Below are 21502 nucleotides of genomic sequence, written 5' to 3'. Positions count from 1 at the left end.
ATATCTGCTTGGACTGTTAGGCAATTTCCTAAAGAAATGAACCACTATCAACTATTTAGTTCATGAAATCACAACGTCGGTCGAAATTCCGTGTAATCAGTTTTGATCAGGACTGGTTCATAAAAATTGCGCAAGCTGAATCGTTAAAAAAAATTCCTAGATAGGTATATCCAATCATTTGTTAGCATCCATCTCTGACGAGGCTTATATCAAGTGCATAGAAAATTGGATTAAATATTGGCATGTTCTACTACTGCGATCAAATTGAAAGGTGAATTTTTAATTTATACGCGTGTTTTTCATATCGGTAAATTTCTTTTTCTGTAAATTGATAGTACTGTTAGTAACATCTGTGCTAAATGTTACGTCAAAATATTCATTATTATTTCTAAAAAAGAATTCTTCGATTTTTACTATGTCGGAATTTATTAAACAAAGAAGTGAGATAATGCACGATCTCCTGCATTGGTTATTCGTGATCATTTCGCCACATTTTCAACTAATATCGTGCCGCAACCAACGCATTTGCCTGATTTACCCTCGTGTAACTTCTAGTTATTCAGTAAATTTACATGACCACTCCGAGGAAACCATTTTGACTCAATTGAGGATATAAAAGCTGAATCGAAGAAGGCTCTGATGGTCATCACGACGGAGGATTTTTCCAAGTGCTATGATGACTGGAAAAGTCGTTGGCATAAGTGTATTGCAACGGAAGGGGATTACTTTGAAGGAAATGAAATCGAAGAAAAATCTTTCAATGTGATCACAGTAGTTATTGGCTCAGAAACCAATTTTGAAGGCGATAATGAAGATTTGTACTGAAACATGTGGAAATGTAGTTTTTTTTTGTTTTTTTTTTTTTGTCCTACATACGTAGGTTAAAAAAAATCATGACTTATTTTTTTAATTTTTATTTCAAAGAAATTTTAAATAATATGTAGAGCAAATAACTTATCAAATAGTTTAAAAAATACCGCGAATAAAAGATAATATCATAAAATGAACTCGTAAAAACATAACAGATATAGGATGGGGTTTTATTGTTGAGATTTTTTGGAACCGGTAAGACTAATTAATAATGATTTGAGGTCAGAAAAACCACCGATTTTCTTAACTATAATTTCATGTGTTTTATTTATACTAGATTGAGAGTTGAAACTAAGTAAGGAATGTTGAATTATTTCATTCTTGCAGTGTCTTTATGTTTTATGCTCTTACATATGTTTTTTCTGTTATTTTACGCATATTTTTATGAATTTATATTACTAGATTTTATTTTGAGTAGTACAATTTTGGTATCACTATGCATATAAAAATAGTATTTTATTATTTATAAAAATACAAAATTACTTAGATCGAAATTTTCAATGCGTTTTTCTCTGTCATATTATATATTCTAATAAACTTATGATAAGTAATATCTGGTTTTGATTGAGGCCATCTTTTTCCTGGACATTTGGTTTATCACATCTTGTTTTTGTTGCTAAGTTGTGTAATTTATGTATAAAAAACTAACTACTTTCTAATATTACTACAACTAATGCCGATCGATGCCCATTGACAATATTATAAAAAACATTTGACATTATCATACTACATATATTATGCCATGATATATCGGAAATATATACCTAAATTCTTTTATTGTTCATGTTATTTTAAGTGTAGATTACGTTATAGGTATTTATACATATAGTGAACGTTTCTCGTAAGGCTGAGTGGGACACGCATAGCTCTGCGGAGCGTAAAGAGAGATCGCTCTTTGTCCTGGGAGTGATTTACGCACAGAAAATGCTTCACTAGCACTATTTTGCAGTGCTATGCTCTGTTTACTTTACTTTTACACTCAAACCTTTAGTTTATAATTAGTTAACTGGAGTATTCCATTTATAATATGTAAATAGTATGTTGTATAACTGTACTTAATATTCTAACGGCATTTTTAAAATACAAAACGGAATAACAGTTTCTGCTGCTAGGCCAAAAATTGTACTTACAACACTATATCGAATTTACAAAACACTTAACTACATTCTATAAAAAAGGCATACAATAGGACGTATAATTTGGTTGCTTCCAAAATGAGTTCTTTTACGAATTTATACACAAGATATTATTCCTTTACATTGTCACTAATGACACTACAATTTGTGGCTGTTGTTGTGGTGGCAACACTCTCATTTGTCTCCGACTTTGGCACTACCGTAACCGGCTTGCCATTCGTACGATCCAATAAAGGTGAACTATCGAGTGTTTTGTTGTTGACAACAACATTAGGAATTGGTCGACTTTTGAGTTCCTCGACACTGGAGAATTTCGTTGTTTTCTTGCCATTTTCAACAACAGTTGGCATAGTTTTGAGATCGACCGAACGCTGACGTGTGCAAAGTATTTCGATGGGATACCAACAGAGCAGTATAAGACCAATGCCAAAGCAGACACAAGCGAATATTTGTCCGCCTATGAGTATTTGCGGTAACATCTTTAAATCGGCGGCAAGATCGGGTGTTATGCGTACCTTCTGCTCGAACCAGATGAGTGGGAAGAAGACGCGTGGCACTTTCTCGTACAAGCTGAAAAGTTTTCAAAAGAGATTTTTAAAGAAATATGACTATGTGGTATATATCTTAAAACTTGTATACGTTGCATCCTATTCCCACAAGTAGGTACTATCTTATAAAATCTACTTATCTCTAAGAAGTTTCATCAAACGCAGCGAATTAGCTTATTCTATTTCTGCTTTATGGAAGATATCTTAAAAGTTGAGGTTCTGATTCTGTAAGATCCATATGTACATATATCTCCTAAAATCAATTTCTGTTCACAAAATTTTGTACTTCAGGGGACCTTTGAGGCACTAGATTGCTTAGCCTAGTTTGATTAATTGGGCCCCGCTAATGCAAGCTTCACTTCCATAGCAATGCCTTTTCATAATCCAACCTTTCGTCTAAAAGCTGACAGCTGGGACCAATCTTTTTTAAGGCAAAGGGACTAACTATTCTAAACTTATTACTTTTTCTGGACTTGTAATTAGTAAAAGGGTTCATTAGGTTATAATGGAGAGTTGTATCTGGTAAAGGCTCGACTTCAGCTACATTCATACATTTATGTTTTGATGAACTCAAAATTTTAACTGTATATAGTAGTTATCTCTTACATAAAATATACTCACGTTATGCCACTAATTGGCTCAACAAGCATATTGACTTGAAAACGCGCCGCTACCTCCAAAGCAACTCCTGTACGTGGTTCCAACACCATATAGAATTCATGCTTATCCTGCTCCGGTACCATGCCATCGACTTGTTCCACATAATATGGATCAGCATTGTAGAAATGTGGATATGACATGAATACGGGCGAACCAAAACGACACGAAGAAATATTCATAACACCCGAAGGAACACATTCACCGCCACAGAAACAACTATTCTCGGGATAGAGAGTGCCTGCAAAACAGATATTTGTATATAATTTGTCTCACATATGTTATAAGTGCACGTCTATACCGTTATCAATGGAACGCGCGCCACCACTGTACTTGAAACCACGAATGCCTTCAATCTCTGCGGTTTCTGTATAATCCAATGGCACTGTACGACACATATCGGGCGTGAAAAGCGCAACGCTACCATTCTCCTTCAAGTGTGGTGGATGGAATTCACCAGCTGAGCCATTAATTAAACCACAAGTTGATTGAAAGAAGCCGGTGTGCTCTTTGAAGTTCCAATTGTGCATTTGACCGATTTTCGAAATGTCATCAGCGCCAGTATAAACATTGAAAACACCAGTTAAATCGGCGCTGCCGTTACGCTGTGTTAATAATAAGACGAAATATTAGCATAATTATCGTAAAAGTGTATTATTGCTCCCAACTCACCGTATAAAACCAGCCAAATCTATCGAACGGCACCTCAACATCCTTGCCGAAAAGTGGCATGGCACGTGCCATATCCAACATGTCGTCACTGTAGCCCGTGAAGAGCATTTCATCGACTGTGCGTGTTATAGACAGTTCTTGACCATATAACTTCAAACCCACATCGACTAAATTGCGGCGCACACTGCCCCAACGTTTGGCCTTACCGGCGGCAGACTGTGGATATTTTTATGAATACCATATACATATAAATTAAATAAAAGTTTAGGCTATGAATACTGAATATCCACTCACTAACGCCACAGCATTCAATGTCACTATCGTATCATCTAAGCTTCCATTACTACCCTCCTCATCAAAATAGAAATCACTCTTTCTTCTATATGTCACTGAGGCGTTTTCCGGATTCCATTTTATATCGACTTTATCTTGTTTCTCTGTGAATCGATATGGACCCAACTGCACTAAATTCGGTTTCGTAGTGAGGTTTTTGAAATCTTCTGGGTTTGTCCAATTAAAAAAGTAAACATCTAAACTTAAAGCCATTGGTGGAGTTTTCCATTTATCGTAGACCTGTGAGTCGGGTCGTAAGGTCATTTCCTATGAATGGAAAATATTGAAAATTAATGAAGTTATTAATACAAAAATGTATGGTTTATATACAACTCAAAATATTAGAGGAACCATTTTTAATAACAATTGTAACAAAACTATCATCTAATCTCTCTTTTAATGAGTTCAGAAATTAATAACCAGTCAGTCGATGAGATGGAAATAAATTAAGTTTGACCGGTCTAACTAATTCATAATGACCAGTTGAAAGAAGAGTCGTGTTTTCTACGGTCTTTAATTAATTCACGAGCCATCTATCATATTCAACACCATATGAACAACTGACTGCGTGTGAGCTAATTATCTTAACCTCTTTAAAGTAATAAACGACTCATTTAGAATAAAATCTGTTGTTGAATTTAGTATAAAGTTTTAAGTCAAGTGCTTGGCAAATTATAAAAAATAAAATTCTATTTACAAAAACAGCTTTTACAAAAGTCGTTCAACGTGCTCAGTTTATTTATATCTACTAAATTTATTCATATGTAACATTTCGATGACATAATTAATACAAGCATTAACTACAAATAAACTCAAGGCACAAATGTTGTAAAAGTAATTGTTTTCACAACAAGCTTTTCAAAACGTGCACACGTGTCTCAAAGTCTCGTGCGGCTCTTTGCATGCTTTATATGGGTTAATAATATCAATTGGTTCGATTGAAAGGTCAATCATAGCTTAAACTACCAATACAGTCAAACTTCTCTATTATGAACTTTCGTACAATGAACTTATCTTTATAAAAAATTAATTTTCAAAACATTGCCTGCTCAGAAAAGTATTGAGCTCGCTGATTTCCCTGCCATCAATACCTCAGTAAAACAGTATAAACGTGCACACGTGTCTCAAAGTCTCGTGCGGCTTTTAGCATGTTTTATGCGGGTTAATAATATCAATTGGTATGACTGAAAGTTCAATCAAAGATTAAACGGCAATATTAACTTCTCAAACAAAAAAATAGGAACACGAACGATTTTTAATCAACTAAATTAGGAGGAAATAGCTTGTTAGCAAGTTATAAGTAATTCGTTTTTTCAAATATTTTCATTATGGTTTATGTATATGTACATAGTATATACTGTACCTCAGTAATATTAAATATTACTTACCTTTTCCATTATGCTGTTGAAGATTTGTTCCCAAAACATGCCACATAACACGCCAAAAATACCCAAACAAAATCCACAAAGTCCAATAATAACTTTCCGATTACTTTGCCGCCATTTTTTCAAACTACTTGCTTTTTTGGGCATTTTGAGATAAACTCGCTTAGTAGTATTTGATGTTAGATTGTCTATAAAACGATTTCCTAGATAGCACCGTTAAATACAATGCAAATTCTTCACTTTTTTAGTTTATTCCAATCTTAAAGGGAAGCAAACTGTTTTGTTGGAAAATCTGCAAGAAAAAGAAGATATATTTGTCAATAATTTGAAGAAATAAACAAAAAATATGTAGACTTAATGACCGATCAATGTCAAAAAAATAATGTTAATAGTCATATAAATACAGAAATTGTCGCCTATCGTCTCGTTCCCTCTGTACGTTACAGGATACTTTATTGTACTTTATACTTCATTCTTCTATGGACCAGAGTAGTCCTGTCTGAATTAATTTCTTTCGATGATAAGCTGCACTATTAATATAGCAAAACTACCTTCAAGATGACTATTATCTTAAGTAATTTCTTCATAAATAAGACTCTTAAATTATGGTATAAGGCCTATGCAGTTGGGGAGGCACAGGTTTCCTTCTAACGATGATATACCGCTTCATATCACCCTGCCTTTTATTATCGGGAGTACCCTTCTATACCTAGAACCTTGTAACGTTCATTTTATCTAAAGTCATGTCTTTTGGTAAATGGCGACGATATTGTGTGCTTTGCTATTTATAAGTCTAAATCCGATGCTTTTTCGAGGTGAAGAATGATTAGAGAATAGACAAATAAAAGGACTTACTAGTAAAACTTCTATTTAAAAACTTCTTCATAATCTTTTAGAGCAGCTTTTTCTTTGTGGAAATATACATACGTGGAGGTTAACTGATGAGAAACGATCGTTGTTATAAACCATTTTTTGACGTTGGTTAAAAGATATTTGACCAATCCAAGTATTTTGCCGATTCTATGATAAACAAACGATTAAAAAGAGATGACGAGATGACTCCGGGCTTAAATTAATGCATTATATATGGTAAATATATGAGTACCCATTATATAGTAACATAGTAGTGTATCTGACAGTCTTCGATATATCGAGCAACTTTTAAAAAGTTATTTGAGAGTATTACTCATGTAAAACTCTATACTATCTTTCAGATAATTCAAACGTTTTTTTCTAATTTAATTAACGAACCGCACGTCAGCTTACTAGCATGTTTCCTAGAATTTCAAATGAACTTCATCAGCATTTGTCGCACTCTATTATCCCCTCTCCACTCATACATATGTATACCATATTAGAAGATATGAAATATTTTTTATCCCCTCAAATGTTAGTAACACAATACTTGGGGGGCTAATATATTTATACTTATTGCATTGTAAAATGAATCATATGGAAAAAAGAACTCACGAAAGTGGGTCGCTGATTTCTATGATTAATTTGACCTAATGCACTGAACTTCTTTAAAAACGCAAGCTTTAAGCAATCGCGCAATCGCATGTCTTTCATCATATTCGTGAAATTAGCGGCAAGCTTAGATCAATTTTAGAAGATTGACAGTTCCTTTTTCCACAAAATTTGTCGAGTTAACTTAATTAAATATTACAAGAACATCGGTATATTGCATATTAATTATGAATATGTGTTGATATAAGCGTAAAGAGTTAAAATCTAAGGCTTGCTTATTTGTTCCATGAATTAAACTACATTGTTTCATGCGAAATTCTGTTAAAGCAAGAAAAAACGTTACCTTCGTTTGCACCGCAGCTATAAAAAGATCTTTGTCTTAATTTTGATCGATTAGTTTGTATACATATTATATATAGCAGTTCTTTCTGAACAATTTCATCGGATATTGCATTATTGACTTAGGAGAAATGAACTGCAAATTTCTTGAAGATATCTCGCCAATAACAAAATTTTCCCTGCAAGCGCTTGATTTCGATCGTACAATTTGTATCATAGCTATATGCTATTGTGATCCGATCTGAACAATTTTTTCGTAAGAAAATCAAAGGTGAAATCGCATAAATAATAATAAAAATAATACTACAAAACAAGAATTTGATAAGTGAATGAAATGGCTACTGAACTGATACTGACAAAACAAACATAAACAGAGTGTATTCAAATAGGAAAAGTTATGTGAGATGTTCAAAATGAAGCATGGAGATAGCAATATAATGCTTTGAAATACAATTTCATGGCTTAGCATCGGGCCTATTGTAGTCTTATAGCTACAAAAAGAAGTTCGATTTTTGAGTACCACATGAATTGTCTGTGAAAAATTTAATGGACTGAATTAACATCTGTGATTTTTTGTTGAAACGAAATGAAGTCGAAACATTTCTGAAGCGAATGGTAACAGGAGACTAAAAGTGGATTAAATACGATAATAATATGCGAAAAAGATAATGGTCCAAGCGTGGTGAAGCTCAACAAATGGTCGCAAACTAAGATTGACGTCTCGAAAGGTTTTGCTGAGTGTTTGGTGGGATTGGAAAGGAATCATCCACTATGAGCTGCTCCAGCCTGGTCGAACGATTGATTCTACATTTTACTGTCAACAACTGATAAGGTTGAAGCAAGTCAAAAAAAACGGCCAGAACTGATCAACAGAAAGGGCTTCGTCTTCCGTGAGAACAACGCTATACCACACAAATCTTTGATGACTGGGTAAAAACTGGAAGAGCATGGCTGAGAAGATTTGAGGCATCCACCAGATAGCCCTGAACTTGCAACATCGGACTACCATTTGTTTGAGTCAATGTAAAACTCCCTTAATGGAATGAAGTTCGCTTCAAGAGAAGCTTGTGAAAATTACTTATCGCAGTTTTTCGCCGAGAAACCAGAAAAGTTTTACACTGATAGAGTAATGTCTCTAGCGGAAAATGGCAAAAAGTAGTCGATCAAAATGGTACATATTTGGTTTATTAAAGTTCATTATATGTAAATATAAAACAAAATAAGTTGAAGTTTGATTAGAAATACGAAAAGACTTTTTCGACTGCCCTATCTTTTGGTTTGAGTTTGAAATGAGATATTTACTAACAACCAGGGAAGTACCCGTATGATTTGTATATGAAGCTTGATTATCAGTAACACAGATAAATAATTCGATCAGAACTTATCTTATTAAATTGATTGATGTTCTCGATAGCTTTGGATACTTTTCGTAAGATAACATGTTATTTCCGATAGTTTTGAGGGTTTTTTCATAACATTGGGTAGTCGAAAAAATTTGATTAGAAATACGAAAAAACTTTTTCGACTAACCAATATAACATGTTGTTACCGAAAGATCATTATAGTAAGTAGAACGATGACATATTTTTGAATGTCACACTACAATGCCAACTGTGAGGAGTTTTAAAGTGCGAATATATTTATAGATATATTGAATTTGCGAACAGATTTATGAGACCCAAGCGAAAGAAACTCCTTATAAGTACATACCTAAGTACATTGTATATATTAGTAGTTTATTATTTATAGTCACATATTTTATTTGCATTGTTAAGAATTTCCAAGACATTTATAAAACGTGTTGCAATAAATTTGAGATTAAGGTGCATAAAAGCAATTTCGGATTATTGATAGACGCTTGATAAGCTGATAGTCTTGGGTGCAAATTAATTAAGACTGATTTTAGTAAAAACAAAAAAAAAAACATAATAAACAAGAAAAAGCGTTAGCTAAAGTTGCACATAAACTATAATACCCTCATAAATCAAAAAGTTCTTTGATTTTACAGCAGCTATAAGCTATAGTGAAGCGATCTAAATAACTTGCAGGAATAAACATGCCAAATTTCTTAAAGATATCGAAAAACAAACTATACAAAATTCGTTGAAAACTTAGTGATCGAAGATTTCTGCTCACCGATAAATATATTTTTTTATAAATAGGTAATTTAAGGCCAAAATTTTGGTCAAAAAACGACTTTTTTTTGAAAAACCGCCATTTAAAAAACAAAATATTTTTCTTATTCCTTCGATTAATTACTAGATTTAACATTACTTTAACGAAATCTGTTAAGGGTATAAAAACCAACGCACATTTTCCATTTGCGTAATATTAGTAGTAATCCCGATAAGCTAAATTTGATAAAATACCAAATGGGACACCTGTTGGACAGCGTGCATTAACTTATAGCGGTTTATTGAACCTAGTAAGCATGAATATTGAGTTCTAAATAATATACATAAGTACATACATTCTTATTCAAAAAAATGTATGCAACAAAAAATATTTATATTATATTATAATTTTACATTGTGCTGCCTTATCTTATCTAACGAGAACACGCATATCCGCATTTTATTTATTTGATTTCAGACATCATTTAATCCAGTCACCTAGTATATTATATTTGTAATATAATAATTACCATTTAACGCGACAAATACAATATTTAGTGCAATTGTATTATTATTGGCATTTTTATGGCTATTACTCGAATAATATGTATTTGCTATTGTTGAATCATTAAATTTCCTTCAAATGCAAATAAAATTTAAATATTTAACGTCTCACGATTGCAACATCATAGGCGGCCGGCGCGTCATAAGCGCAACGTAGACAACGCGCATGAGAATCGTAGCCGGTTGCTAATGGGCATGGACGCGATACGACACAGCTGCTCGTTTGACATGACGTGATATGCCGATATGTATGTAAAGATGTGGGTAGTTATATATCAGCGAGTATATAAGTTGCGTCAATTTGGCTAGAATTTGATGTGCTTGAATAGACAGTGGGGGTCAGCAGACTAGAACGGCTTGCGGCAATACCATATATTTCAATTTCCTATTATTTGTCTACTTATTTTAACAATTTTGGGATATATGAGAAGCATTTCAGATTAGAGACTCCTTTCACTGCAATATAGTTTATCGAAAGAAGGGAGAAAAACACCTTTCTTTTTTTGACTGCAAAACTTTTTTCTATAATCTTCTTTTATTACACTATTGGATCTATAACTACATTCTATATTCGTGCGATTTGCCAAGAGATGACGCAACTTGATTATTATCTAGGTTGGTGATTTTAGCTTGGAATGCGATAAACGCCCTGGGCGGTGAAAGATTTTAAAAATGAAGAGGTATGTTGCTAAACACAAAAATAGCCCGCAGAAAAAATTATCTAAACTATCTATAAACAAAGTGGAACTATCTAGAAATATCTGGACAGATAGATCCAAAATGGGCAATGTAGTGGGATCTAGAGGGCTCGGAGCTGGATCTCAGGCGACCCTTCAAGATTCCGGATCAATGCAGTATTTTCCATGCGGAAGTATTTGCAAATGGGAAAGCGGCCGAGGTAGCTAACAACGCAGAAAATAACAAGGATAAATATATACGTCGATAGCCAGACAGCAATTAAGCAAAGAAACAGTAGATATAGCGGCTGCATATATACTGGGTTACAGAGCACATTTCCGGGAAACGAAGCAGCTGATAAGATTGCCAAAAGCGCCAACCGTCGGGCTACCGACTAAGTACAGGAAATACGGAAGTAACTAAGAACGATATACAAGGAAATTTACGAAAGAGCTCACAGACGGATTATGTCGAGATGGAATGCCTTAAGTACAACCTACTGGTATCACACCCGAATGGGCAAGAAAAGAAAAGAAAAGTGCAGAAAAGTTAACATGAGAGAGCCGCTGGACCTATGCCTTTGTCCAGCACTATCTATAGCTCAACTCAAGTATCTGCAAGCTTCGGAGTTCAAAGGACTGAACGCAGTATCAAACGTAGACATCAATTCGCTTTTAAAGTTTGCAAAAAACTTTGACGTCCTGTGTGAGGAATTCTTCACCTCAAATTAAACTGAACCTCCATCTGGCATTACTAAGTATCAGTAGGTCTATGTACGGCGTGATAACCGGCCAGTGTAACTTAACTTAACATAACCTATCTTCAAACTATTAATGGTTTTAATAAAAACTGTATTCGATTTGTTGTGAGATCGCGATACTCGTATAACCATTATGCTAAGTATTTTTTACAATTAATCCGTGAAGTGTTAACATTCTCACCAGTAAAAGCGCACACAAATTCCTCTAACCTGATACAGCTTACATAACCGCTCTAAAACCAAATATTTTCTGTTCCAAAATTTTTGACCATCACTGTAGGTGTGTACGCATGTTGGGCCATAAGCGTACTTATGTATCATTTATTATTTCATTCCGCGCGAAATTGAATATATCAATTGACCCCGTGAGCTTCTTTTACTCTCTGTGCCACTGCAGGGTCTTTGACATTTTTTCTCATCTTATTGGATTCGCACGTTATGGTTGTACATACATACATACTTGTATGTAGCCCATTTTATGCGCTGAACGCACTCACTTATTGGACAGTGTGTAGTCGACATTTAATAAATGATTTAATTAAATATTGAACTTTGGCTCTGCGACTTTTGAGTATTTTTTGTAGGCATATAGTTGATTGAATTTGTTTGAAATTTATATATTTTTTGTTGTACGAGTATATGTTTATGTAAAATGAAAATTATATAATTCAGAATCAATACTGAAAGCTTCTGGAGGCCTCACTTATGATAACTTATCTGTCTTAATAACAGATTTTATTTGAGTAGAATTACTTTTTTATTTATAATCGGGGATCCTTTACATAAAAAATGCTATCCGAGGGATCCGTCAGCCGCTATAGAACAATGACACACCGCAACGATCCAGGCATTATAAAAGTATTTACGACGGGATATGAAACTTAAGGAGATCATCCCATGTGACGGTTTCAAAAAATCGATTTTATTGTTTGCAAAAGTCCAATCCAGAGCATTCATAAAATGTGCTGGTAAAGTAATTTTCCGAAATCGAATGTAGTTTTAAAGTTACAGGAATGACATAGTAAAGTCTTCAGAGCGCGTGGCCCATAGACCTGAATTTTCAAACGTGTTTTTCTCGAAATTTAATTTTTTCTACTGGCGTCCACGATTTTATCGATTGCTTTTGAATTTTAATGGTAGATTCTTAACATAAGCGATTATAGCAATCAACAAAATATTTTTACTTGAAAAAATTCAAAATTTTAGCTAAAGGCTTAATAAATATATATGCACTAAAAATTTTAAAGTTCTGTGTCACACGGTGTGACTCCCTTAACCACATTTCTGATAATGGTTTCCCTTCATTTTGTTCAAATATTTTTGCTTTCACTAAAGCTCTTCCAATAATATTACTTCCGTAAATTAGCGTTTCCTTAATTAATTTCTATTTAAACTCAAATTATTTTCACTCAAGAACTAGAGCGCCAGGAAAACTCCAATTTGTCAAATCTTCCGTAAATTCTTTCACCCACAACACAATATCTACACAAAGCCACCTATAGTAGTAGCCGTTGTGATAGCTCTAAATTTACACACCTACATTGTATATATGTATATATATGTATGTAGGTTGTACTCGTATACATAAGTAATCCCCTACAAGCTCGCGTGGCGATTGCATCTTGCTTCGAATTAGCATGTGAGTATCTCTTTACAAAGTCAAAAAAAGAATAGGCAAACAGAATTAGCACTGCCTTTTATTGCTTCTGCACTTTACTATCATTTGTATGTTAATAAAAATGCATGTAGTAGGCAGAAGGCAAATTACATAAACTACAAGTCTTCGTCGACATATTTTAAGTTGAAGTGCGCTCATATTTTGTAAGAATTTTCGGGAATATGATGGATGTATATTAGTAATTGACAATTATTGTACAAAAAAATGAGATTTGTCAAACACGATCAAATAAAGGGGTTGCCAATAAGAACGCCTTTATGTTGATATTTTATTAATGCAGTCATCAAATGATCTAATAAGGAAAAGGCAGGCCGGAACTAAGGTCATAACGATGAAGAGTTATAAAAAATATAAAGATGGAATAGAATTTCTGAACGACGACCAGTTCATGTGCGATTGCGAGGTCCTTGTGACCTAGAATAGTACGCAAGAGATCTACTTAAGTATTTGTCCAGAGCAAAGTTAACAGGTTACATGGGATTACGGTTTTAAAAAAATCGATATCTTATTAAATTCTACAAAACCTCTACAATATTGTCCTAAATTTTCAAGTTGATCCTAATAATAGTTTCGGAGATACAGCCTTGAGAACTTGCGTTTTCGAGGTTAACTAGGCTAAGTGCGCCGTTTTTAAACGAATTTTTCTCGAAACTGTGTTTTTGAAGTCGGTAGGCAAGATTTCTCAAGAACTACTCAACCGATCTTCATCAAATTTTACACAGGCATTTGAAATACAATTCTTTAAGACTTGGATGAAGAATTTTTTTTCGATTACAACTATTTAAAAAAAATGCCGACAATTTTTCACTGAAATTTTAAATTTTTTCCAAAAATGTCTGCCAAAAATTCAATTTTTTTCCCTTCGTCCAAGTTCTAAGTTAAGGTTTTAACTAAGACAAATTTTTTCACTTTAGATAATCCGGTAAGGAATTATCCTGCCAACGCGGGTGCATATTTTTTCCGTGGGGTCACCGGAAATGGCGTCGCAATGGCCAAGTTTAAAATAATTTTTCCAACTATTTCGGAATTTCTTTGTTAATAGTGTATGAGTGTAAGAATAAAAAATTCTAATAAAATATTTAATTTTTTATATGAGAAAAAAAATTTTGAAAAATGCTGTTTTTTTACCCTAGGAAACCCATAACACCTTAAAGAATTACTTATCATCATTTATTAAATAATTCTTTTACTACTTGAATACTCACATACATATCGACCCGCCCCAAATGAAACCACCTATAACAAGTATGGAAAGGCTAAGTTCGGGTGTCACCGAACATTTTATACTCTCGCCTGATAAAGTGATAATCGAGATTTCATTATACGTCATTTACATATTTTTCAAATACCGTATTTTTGTAAAGTTTATTCCGCTATCATCATTGGTTCCTAATGTATATACTCGTATTATACAGAGAAGGCATCAGATGGAATTCAAAATAGCTTTATATTGGAAGAAGGCGTGGTTGCGAACCGATTTCACCCATATTTCGTACATGTCATCAAGGTGTTAAGAAAATATTATATACCGAATTTCATTGAAATCTGTCTAGTAGTTCTTGAGATATGGTTTTTGGTCCATAAGTGGGCGGCGCCACGCCCATTTTCAATTTTTAAAAAATGCCTGAGTGCAGCTTCCTTCTGCCACTTCTTCCGTCAAATTTAGTGTTTCGGACGTTTTTTGTTAGTCGGTTAACGCACTTTTAGTGATTTTGAACATAACCTTTGTATGGGAGGTGGACATGGTTATTATCCGATTTCTTCCATTTTTGAACTGTATATGGAAAAGCCTGAAGGAAACGACTTTGTAGACTTTAGTTGACATAGCTATAGTAGTTTCCGAGATATGTACAAAAAACTTAGTAGGGGGCGGGGCCACGCCCACTTTTCCAAAACAATTACTTCCAAATATGCTCCTTCCTAATGCGATCCTTTGTGCCAAATTTCACTTTAATTTCTTTATTTATGGCTTAGTTATGACACTTTATAGGTTTTCGGTTTCCGCCATTTTGTGGGCGTGGCAGTAGGCCGATTTTGCCCATCTTCGAACTTAACCTTCTTATGGAGCCAAGGAATACGTGTACCAAGTTTCATCATGATATCTCAATTTTTACTCAAGTTACAGCTTGCACGGACGGACGGACAGACGGACGGACGGACAGACAGACATCCGGATTTCGACTCTACTCGTCACCCTGATCACTTTGGTATATATAACCCTATATCTGACTCTTTTAGTTTGAGGACTTACAAACAACCGTTATGTGAACAAAGCTATAATACTCTCCTTAGCAACATTGTTGCGAGTATAAAAATGAATATCTTGTCAACACAAAGTTCGTTTTCCGGCCGCCCACCTAGTTAGCGACAAAATTTTATTAGTTGCCTAGACAACAACACGCATTGGCCTCAGAGTGCGCTATAACAACTTGCAAGGCACTTAAATCAGATAAATCTGCAATTGCATATTCAAATTTGTATATATGTATGTGTGTTTAGAAGTCAATAATTGATCGTTGAAGTAATGCGATACTTCCAGCACATTAATTTGCGTACACTATATTTGTTATTTCTTACTCACATACATACAACTATACCCAACTGTACACATTGTACTTATGGAAATGACTTTATAACATCATCAAATTCTGTTTCTAACATGAAAAGTGTATGCTAAACTACTAGTAACTATTTGCATGTTTTCTACTTGTGGAAGAGTCCTAAAGTAGTAATTTCAATAGTTGATAATAAGTGACAGTTTGGTATAATTTTATTTTTTTTTTATCTTAAAAAGCAAATATATCATTAAGTTTGGAAGCATTAATTAGGGTTTGTCAATAATTTAAATATATATTCGGTTGTATTATATAATAAAATTGCGCTAATATGATTTCATCTAATGAATATTAATACTTACTTTATCTAAGCTTTAGTACTTGAATAATTTGCATATGCATGGGTGTAATTCAAGTTTGAAAACTATATATTTATAGCAAATTTTATTAAAGCTAATTTATATTATTTGCAAGGTATGACCAATTCATTGTAAAGATTTACGGCGTTGGGTAAATTATGCATGAGATATTATTAAATGTGTAAATTTTTATTCCCATCAAGAATTTCTATTTTAATTTTTTTATATCCTGAACAGGGCATATTAAGTTTGTCACGAAGTTTGTAACACCCAGAAGGAAGCGTCGGAGACCCTATAAAGTATATACAGTTTGTCAAGAAAATGTTTTTACAAGCCCAAAAATGTTTGATTTGACTCTTCCATTGTAAATAAAATGAAGATAAGTCGTTAAAAGCTCTTTAATTTTTTACTCAACATATATGTAATGCATAAGCAGTCATATAACATAAGCACTGTCGAAAATTTTCTAAAGAAAATAAAAAAACAGTAACAAAAACAAAATATGCCACTTAGAACACTGTCAAAAAAATGTTTTTACAAACAGCGTTTTATGTAGAAATGCAAAATGTTTCGATTCCTAGAAATTTGAATTGATGGAGAAAGTACCGTTGACAGCGACACGTCATCGCGATAAAGCCAAAAGTTTGTGTTGAAGTGAGCATTAAAGAATTACGTTGTAAATTTAGAAAGTACTTTTTTTATTTTGAAATGCCGGGTAAAAGAGTGGCCAGTGACATAATTCAGCTAGTGTATTACAATTTTTATGACGGGAAAAGTGTTGCAGATATATCAAAAACATTTTCCCTTAGCAGACAAACTGTTTATAATATAATTATAAAGGTTCGCCAAGTACTTCTAAAAAATAAGTACTCCTCACGAGTTGCACGAAAAAAACCGCTATTGTCACAAATAAACAAAGAAAAGCGCCTGTCGTTCGCCACAAGTCATATTTCACATAGCGATGCGTTTTGGGAAGATGCTATTTTTTGTGACGAAACGAAAATTATGCTTTATTATAACGAGGGTCCTAATAGAGTGTGGCGTCAACCCTTAACAGCCTTGAACCAAAAAAATATTATACCAACTGTTAAGTTCGGTAAGCTTTCCGTGATGGTATGGGCCTGTATTTCTAGCAAAGGAGTTGGAGATCTTGTTTATATTGAGGGTCATATGGATGCTACGCAATATCTAAATATTTTGCGGTCCCACTTACGAAATAGTGCGTCTAAATTTGGGTTCGAAGGAAATAAATTTAAGTTTTATCAAGACAACGACCCAAAACATAAGGCGCTTAACGTAAGAACTTGGCTCCTTTATAACTGCGGTAGAGTATTAGATGCACCTCCTCAGAGCCCAGATCTCAACCCCATTGAGAATTTATGGGTACATTTAAAAAAGGTGGGAATAGAAATCCGAAGAACCGAAATTAATTGATACGGTATATTAATGCAGAATGGGAGAAAATTTCTGGCTATGACCTAGAAAAACTAATTAAATCAATGAAAAGCAGACTACAGGCAGTTATCGACTCTGGAGATCAACACACAAAATATTAAAATTAATTATATTAATACATTACCGATTTTTGTTTAATTAAAATGTTTATGTAAAAACATTTTCTTGACACTGAAATTAATGGATTATTTTCTTTTTTATTCAAAACTCCAAGTTGTTTATCAGAAATTTTCGACAGTTTTCGTGTTTTATAAATATTTGTTTATTAAATATATGATGTGTAAAAAATTGAAACATTTGATATTTATATTTATTTACTTAATTACCAGCATTTAGGAAAAAAGGCACACTTCTATGCTTGTAAAAACATTTTTTTGACAAACTTTTTAAGATATCGTTTTGAAATTTTGCGAACGTCATTTTCTCTTTAAGAAGCTGCTCATTTGTCGGAACTGCCGATATCGGACCACTATAACATATAGCTGCCATATAAACTGAACGATCGGAATCAAGTTCTTGTATGGAAAACTTTTACATTTGACAATGTATCTTCGGAAAATTTGGTATAGATTATTTTCTAAGGCAACAATGTAATCTCCGAAGAAATTGTTCAGATCAATTAACTATAGCATATAGCTGCCATACAAACTGAATGATCGGAATCAAATGCTTGTCTTCACGAAACTTGGTGTGAGTTATTGTTCATAGAAATAATGTAATCTCGGAAGAAATTGTTCAGATCGGTTGACTATAGCGTATAGCTTCCATACATACTGAACACATAGTTACTAAAAGAAATGCACCTGTGAAGGGTATATTAGCTTCGGTGCATCTGAAGTTAACGTTTTTTCTTGTTTATTTTTTATGCTTTTTAAAAAAGCTAATCATTCGCAGACTTTACTACACAGCTTTTATCGAGTGTTGCAATTTTGAAAATTCATAATTCCAAAATTTTTCATATTAAGTCGAAAAAATACGTGCCTAATCCTCAAAGAAAAAATGTTTAATGTATAATTTGGATAGAATGACTCTCATACATACATGTGTGGTTATATAGGTGGTTGGGGCGTATACGTAATGTTAATTCAATTAAAGCAAGGGAATCGAAAAATATCCGAAATTCAAGCACATTCAGTTGAACTTACATAACTCAAATTCCCTTAACTCGAAGTTCTGAATTGAACTTTTGAATAGAAATCAAGTTTTATACAAATTTCCTTCCATATCTCGAACTTTTAGATTGACACGTGGTTCTCTAAGTCACATTTTTCGGGAAACTCCCACTTTGCTCATGTAGAAGTGCGTATTTATCTCTTCTAATTAAAAGAAAAAGTTTGTATTAAATGATAAGACAAATGAGATTTGCTCAGCCTGATTTATAACATGATATTACAGAGTCGAATATTTCAGACCCAACGAATGTAACTTATAGCGCCATGAAAAATGACGAGGTTCCTAGGGAAGAAATTATTCAACGGCCCTCCAAAAATGATGTGACTCATTCCTTTGCAATTTTAAATTTCTATTTAAATATGAATATTAATATAATTGACAGTCACTACAAGGCACTAAACAGATTAGAATCTCTTATCACTAAAACAAACAAGCAAAAACTATATATTCAGCGAAAAATTAGAGAATTTATGTTTTATGTATGTAAGCGAAAAACTTTATGCGAAGCAAATAAATAAAAATGTGTATAAATCTATATTTACAGCTTTCTTAAAAAAATTATGTTTTAAAGAAAACTTCTGTAACTCGAAGTCTCTCTAGCTTGAAGTTTTTTTTGTGGATAATTGCGTTTCGAGTGCGGAAAGCTCAGCTGTATATTGTACAGATATCAGGGTTGCAAATAATGCATTTAAAAAAATATTTAAATTAATAAATATACATATGTATATTTAATTTGCAAAATTTTCAAATTTTTATTCCCAACATTGGGATTAAAAAATTTAAATTAATTTTTCTTGAAAATTTTTGAAAATTTCTGAGGGTTTAGTTCCAGTTTATATAGTCGTTAATCAAAACATTTAAGTCTTTTATCGATAACGATTTCAATATTTAAATGTTCTTCATTACGATTACTCGTTTGGAAAGTATTTGTAATTTACAGTCATTATAATGGGGTAAATTTCTCAGGTAAAAATAAAATTTTTGACTCCATACACTTTTTCCTTTTATAAATATGGTTGGATCAGTTTCAAAAATTACCGAAAATACTAACAAAAAAGTTTAAAATGTCCTGAATGGTATTATTATTGGTAACAAAACCTGGCGTTCTCAATATGATTTCGAAATGAAAATCATGAAAACTACGATTAAGATTTGTTTGATGAATAAAAATTACTTCCTGCATAAGTTTCTGGGTTGTGCTGCATGGTAATTCAACTAATTTCCTTCGATTGCAGTGTGATCCCAAAGTTTCACTTCTTTTCGCATTATTAACTCTACGACTGAGTGATTTGTTGTAAAAGTGTCTCCAATTTAGTTTATTTAACTGTATTATAGACTCAACATCAAATTCTATATTGTTACAACCTTTTTCATATTCTCGTAAAATTTTTATTGGGTAGTCGGAAAAGTCTTTTCGTATTTTGTCAATAGATGTCGTTGTACTCATAGAATAATGTCTCTAAAAAATGGCAAGAAGGTCGACCAAAATTGTACATATTTGTTTATTTATTACTATAAAAATAAAAAAATAAGTTAAAATTTGATAAAAAAAAATACGAAAAGACTTTTTCGACTACCCAATATTTACCAGTCCGGATCAAATTTGATATTAAGAGCACTACGGTAGTAACGTGACGATAAGTAGGTACCAACTACCTAAAGTAAAATATAAACTATACATATGGCAACAAAGTTGCCGTGAAATCAACTAGTTACCATATAAACTAGTTTACAATTGGTATGATGCAATCAACTAACATTTTTGCATTTAGATGTTCAACGAGGTGCTAATTGTCTCAAATTTTAGTTGTAAACTGGTAGCTGTCAATATTAATTGTGATGATATTTCAAACAAATTTGATTGGCAAGCATAAATATGACTATTTCCAATTTTTTTGAAAAGTGTTGCCGTAAAATGCTATCTAAGTAAAAAGAAAATCATTTTCATTGCTTCGACTAATGCTATCATTGAGTTTGTCGTAATAAACATAGCATGGACATGGACTGAAATGTTCTCCCAAGACAAGAAAAAAGTTGTATAACATGCTTACATTCACAAATCCTTAGGATAATTTTATGCCAATACGTTGTAAAAAAGTTTAGTTTAAAGCATCATTCGAAATTAAATAGAATTCTGTAAAAGATCTGGCAGCGCCAACTTATGATTTTACGCATTAATTTCTGATTGAAGGGCAGAATTGGTATAATTTCACTTTTAAATTCGTCTAAGTATATTCATACATACTATACATACAACCATATGTAATGTATTACAAATACAATACAAAAGCCAAAACTATGGCGACCCAACTTCTTTATACTCGTACTACCACTCACCCCCAAATTCAACAATGACACAGTGCCAGTGGCGAAATTGACAATTCCTGAAGCAAGATATTTAAATCGAAAAAATCCAAACTGAGTTCCATACAATGTCAAAAATATATGCATGAATACACCCAGAAGTATGTCAGCTGTAATATTTATAAATTCCTACGGATGCATGTAGGTATTTGTGTATGTATGTAACCACTTGTGACGCGCTAAGATTTAGCTCAAACTAATTTCAGCCAATTCACTTGAAATTCGAAAATTTTCGCCATTGAGGCACTTCCATAGCCACTACACACACGCATATGTGCATATATTAGTTAAAAATAAGTGCTTCGCAAAATATACATACATACATATGTACATTTTTGTGGTTTGTTGTTTCTTACTTTATATGCACATATAGAATAGCTTGAACATATATATTT

The 21502-nt window shown here is 33.0% G+C and overlaps 1 protein-coding gene across 2 annotated transcripts in view; it reads right to left on the bottom strand.

The window, feature by feature from the left end:
- Positions 1-1108: 1108 nt before the first annotated feature.
- LOC120769485 (protein peste-like) overlaps positions 1109-21502 on the bottom strand; it is a 42774-nt gene continuing 22380 nt past the window's right edge. Inside the window, exons 1-6 of one of the 2 annotated variants that reach the window (XM_040096513.1) lie at positions 5605-5748; positions 4178-4483; positions 3884-4099; positions 3513-3816; positions 3176-3452; positions 1109-2576 (exon numbers count right to left, since the gene is read on the bottom strand). In XM_040096513.1, the coding sequence (XP_039952447.1) occupies positions 2117-2576; positions 3176-3452; positions 3513-3816; positions 3884-4099; positions 4178-4483; positions 5605-5748 (1707 nt within the window). In that variant the 3' untranslated portion in view covers positions 1109-2116. Of the gene's footprint in view, positions 2577-3175; positions 3453-3512; positions 3817-3883; positions 4100-4177; positions 4484-5604; positions 5894-21502 lie in introns of those variants that run through there. The other variant, XM_040096512.1, reaches the window with a different exon arrangement.

Source organism: Bactrocera tryoni, chromosome 2 (assembly GCF_016617805.1).
Source record: "Bactrocera tryoni isolate S06 chromosome 2, CSIRO_BtryS06_freeze2, whole genome shotgun sequence".
NCBI lineage: Eukaryota > Metazoa > Arthropoda > Insecta > Diptera > Tephritidae > Bactrocera > Bactrocera tryoni.
This window is presented reverse-complemented; position numbering and strand designations above follow the sequence as displayed.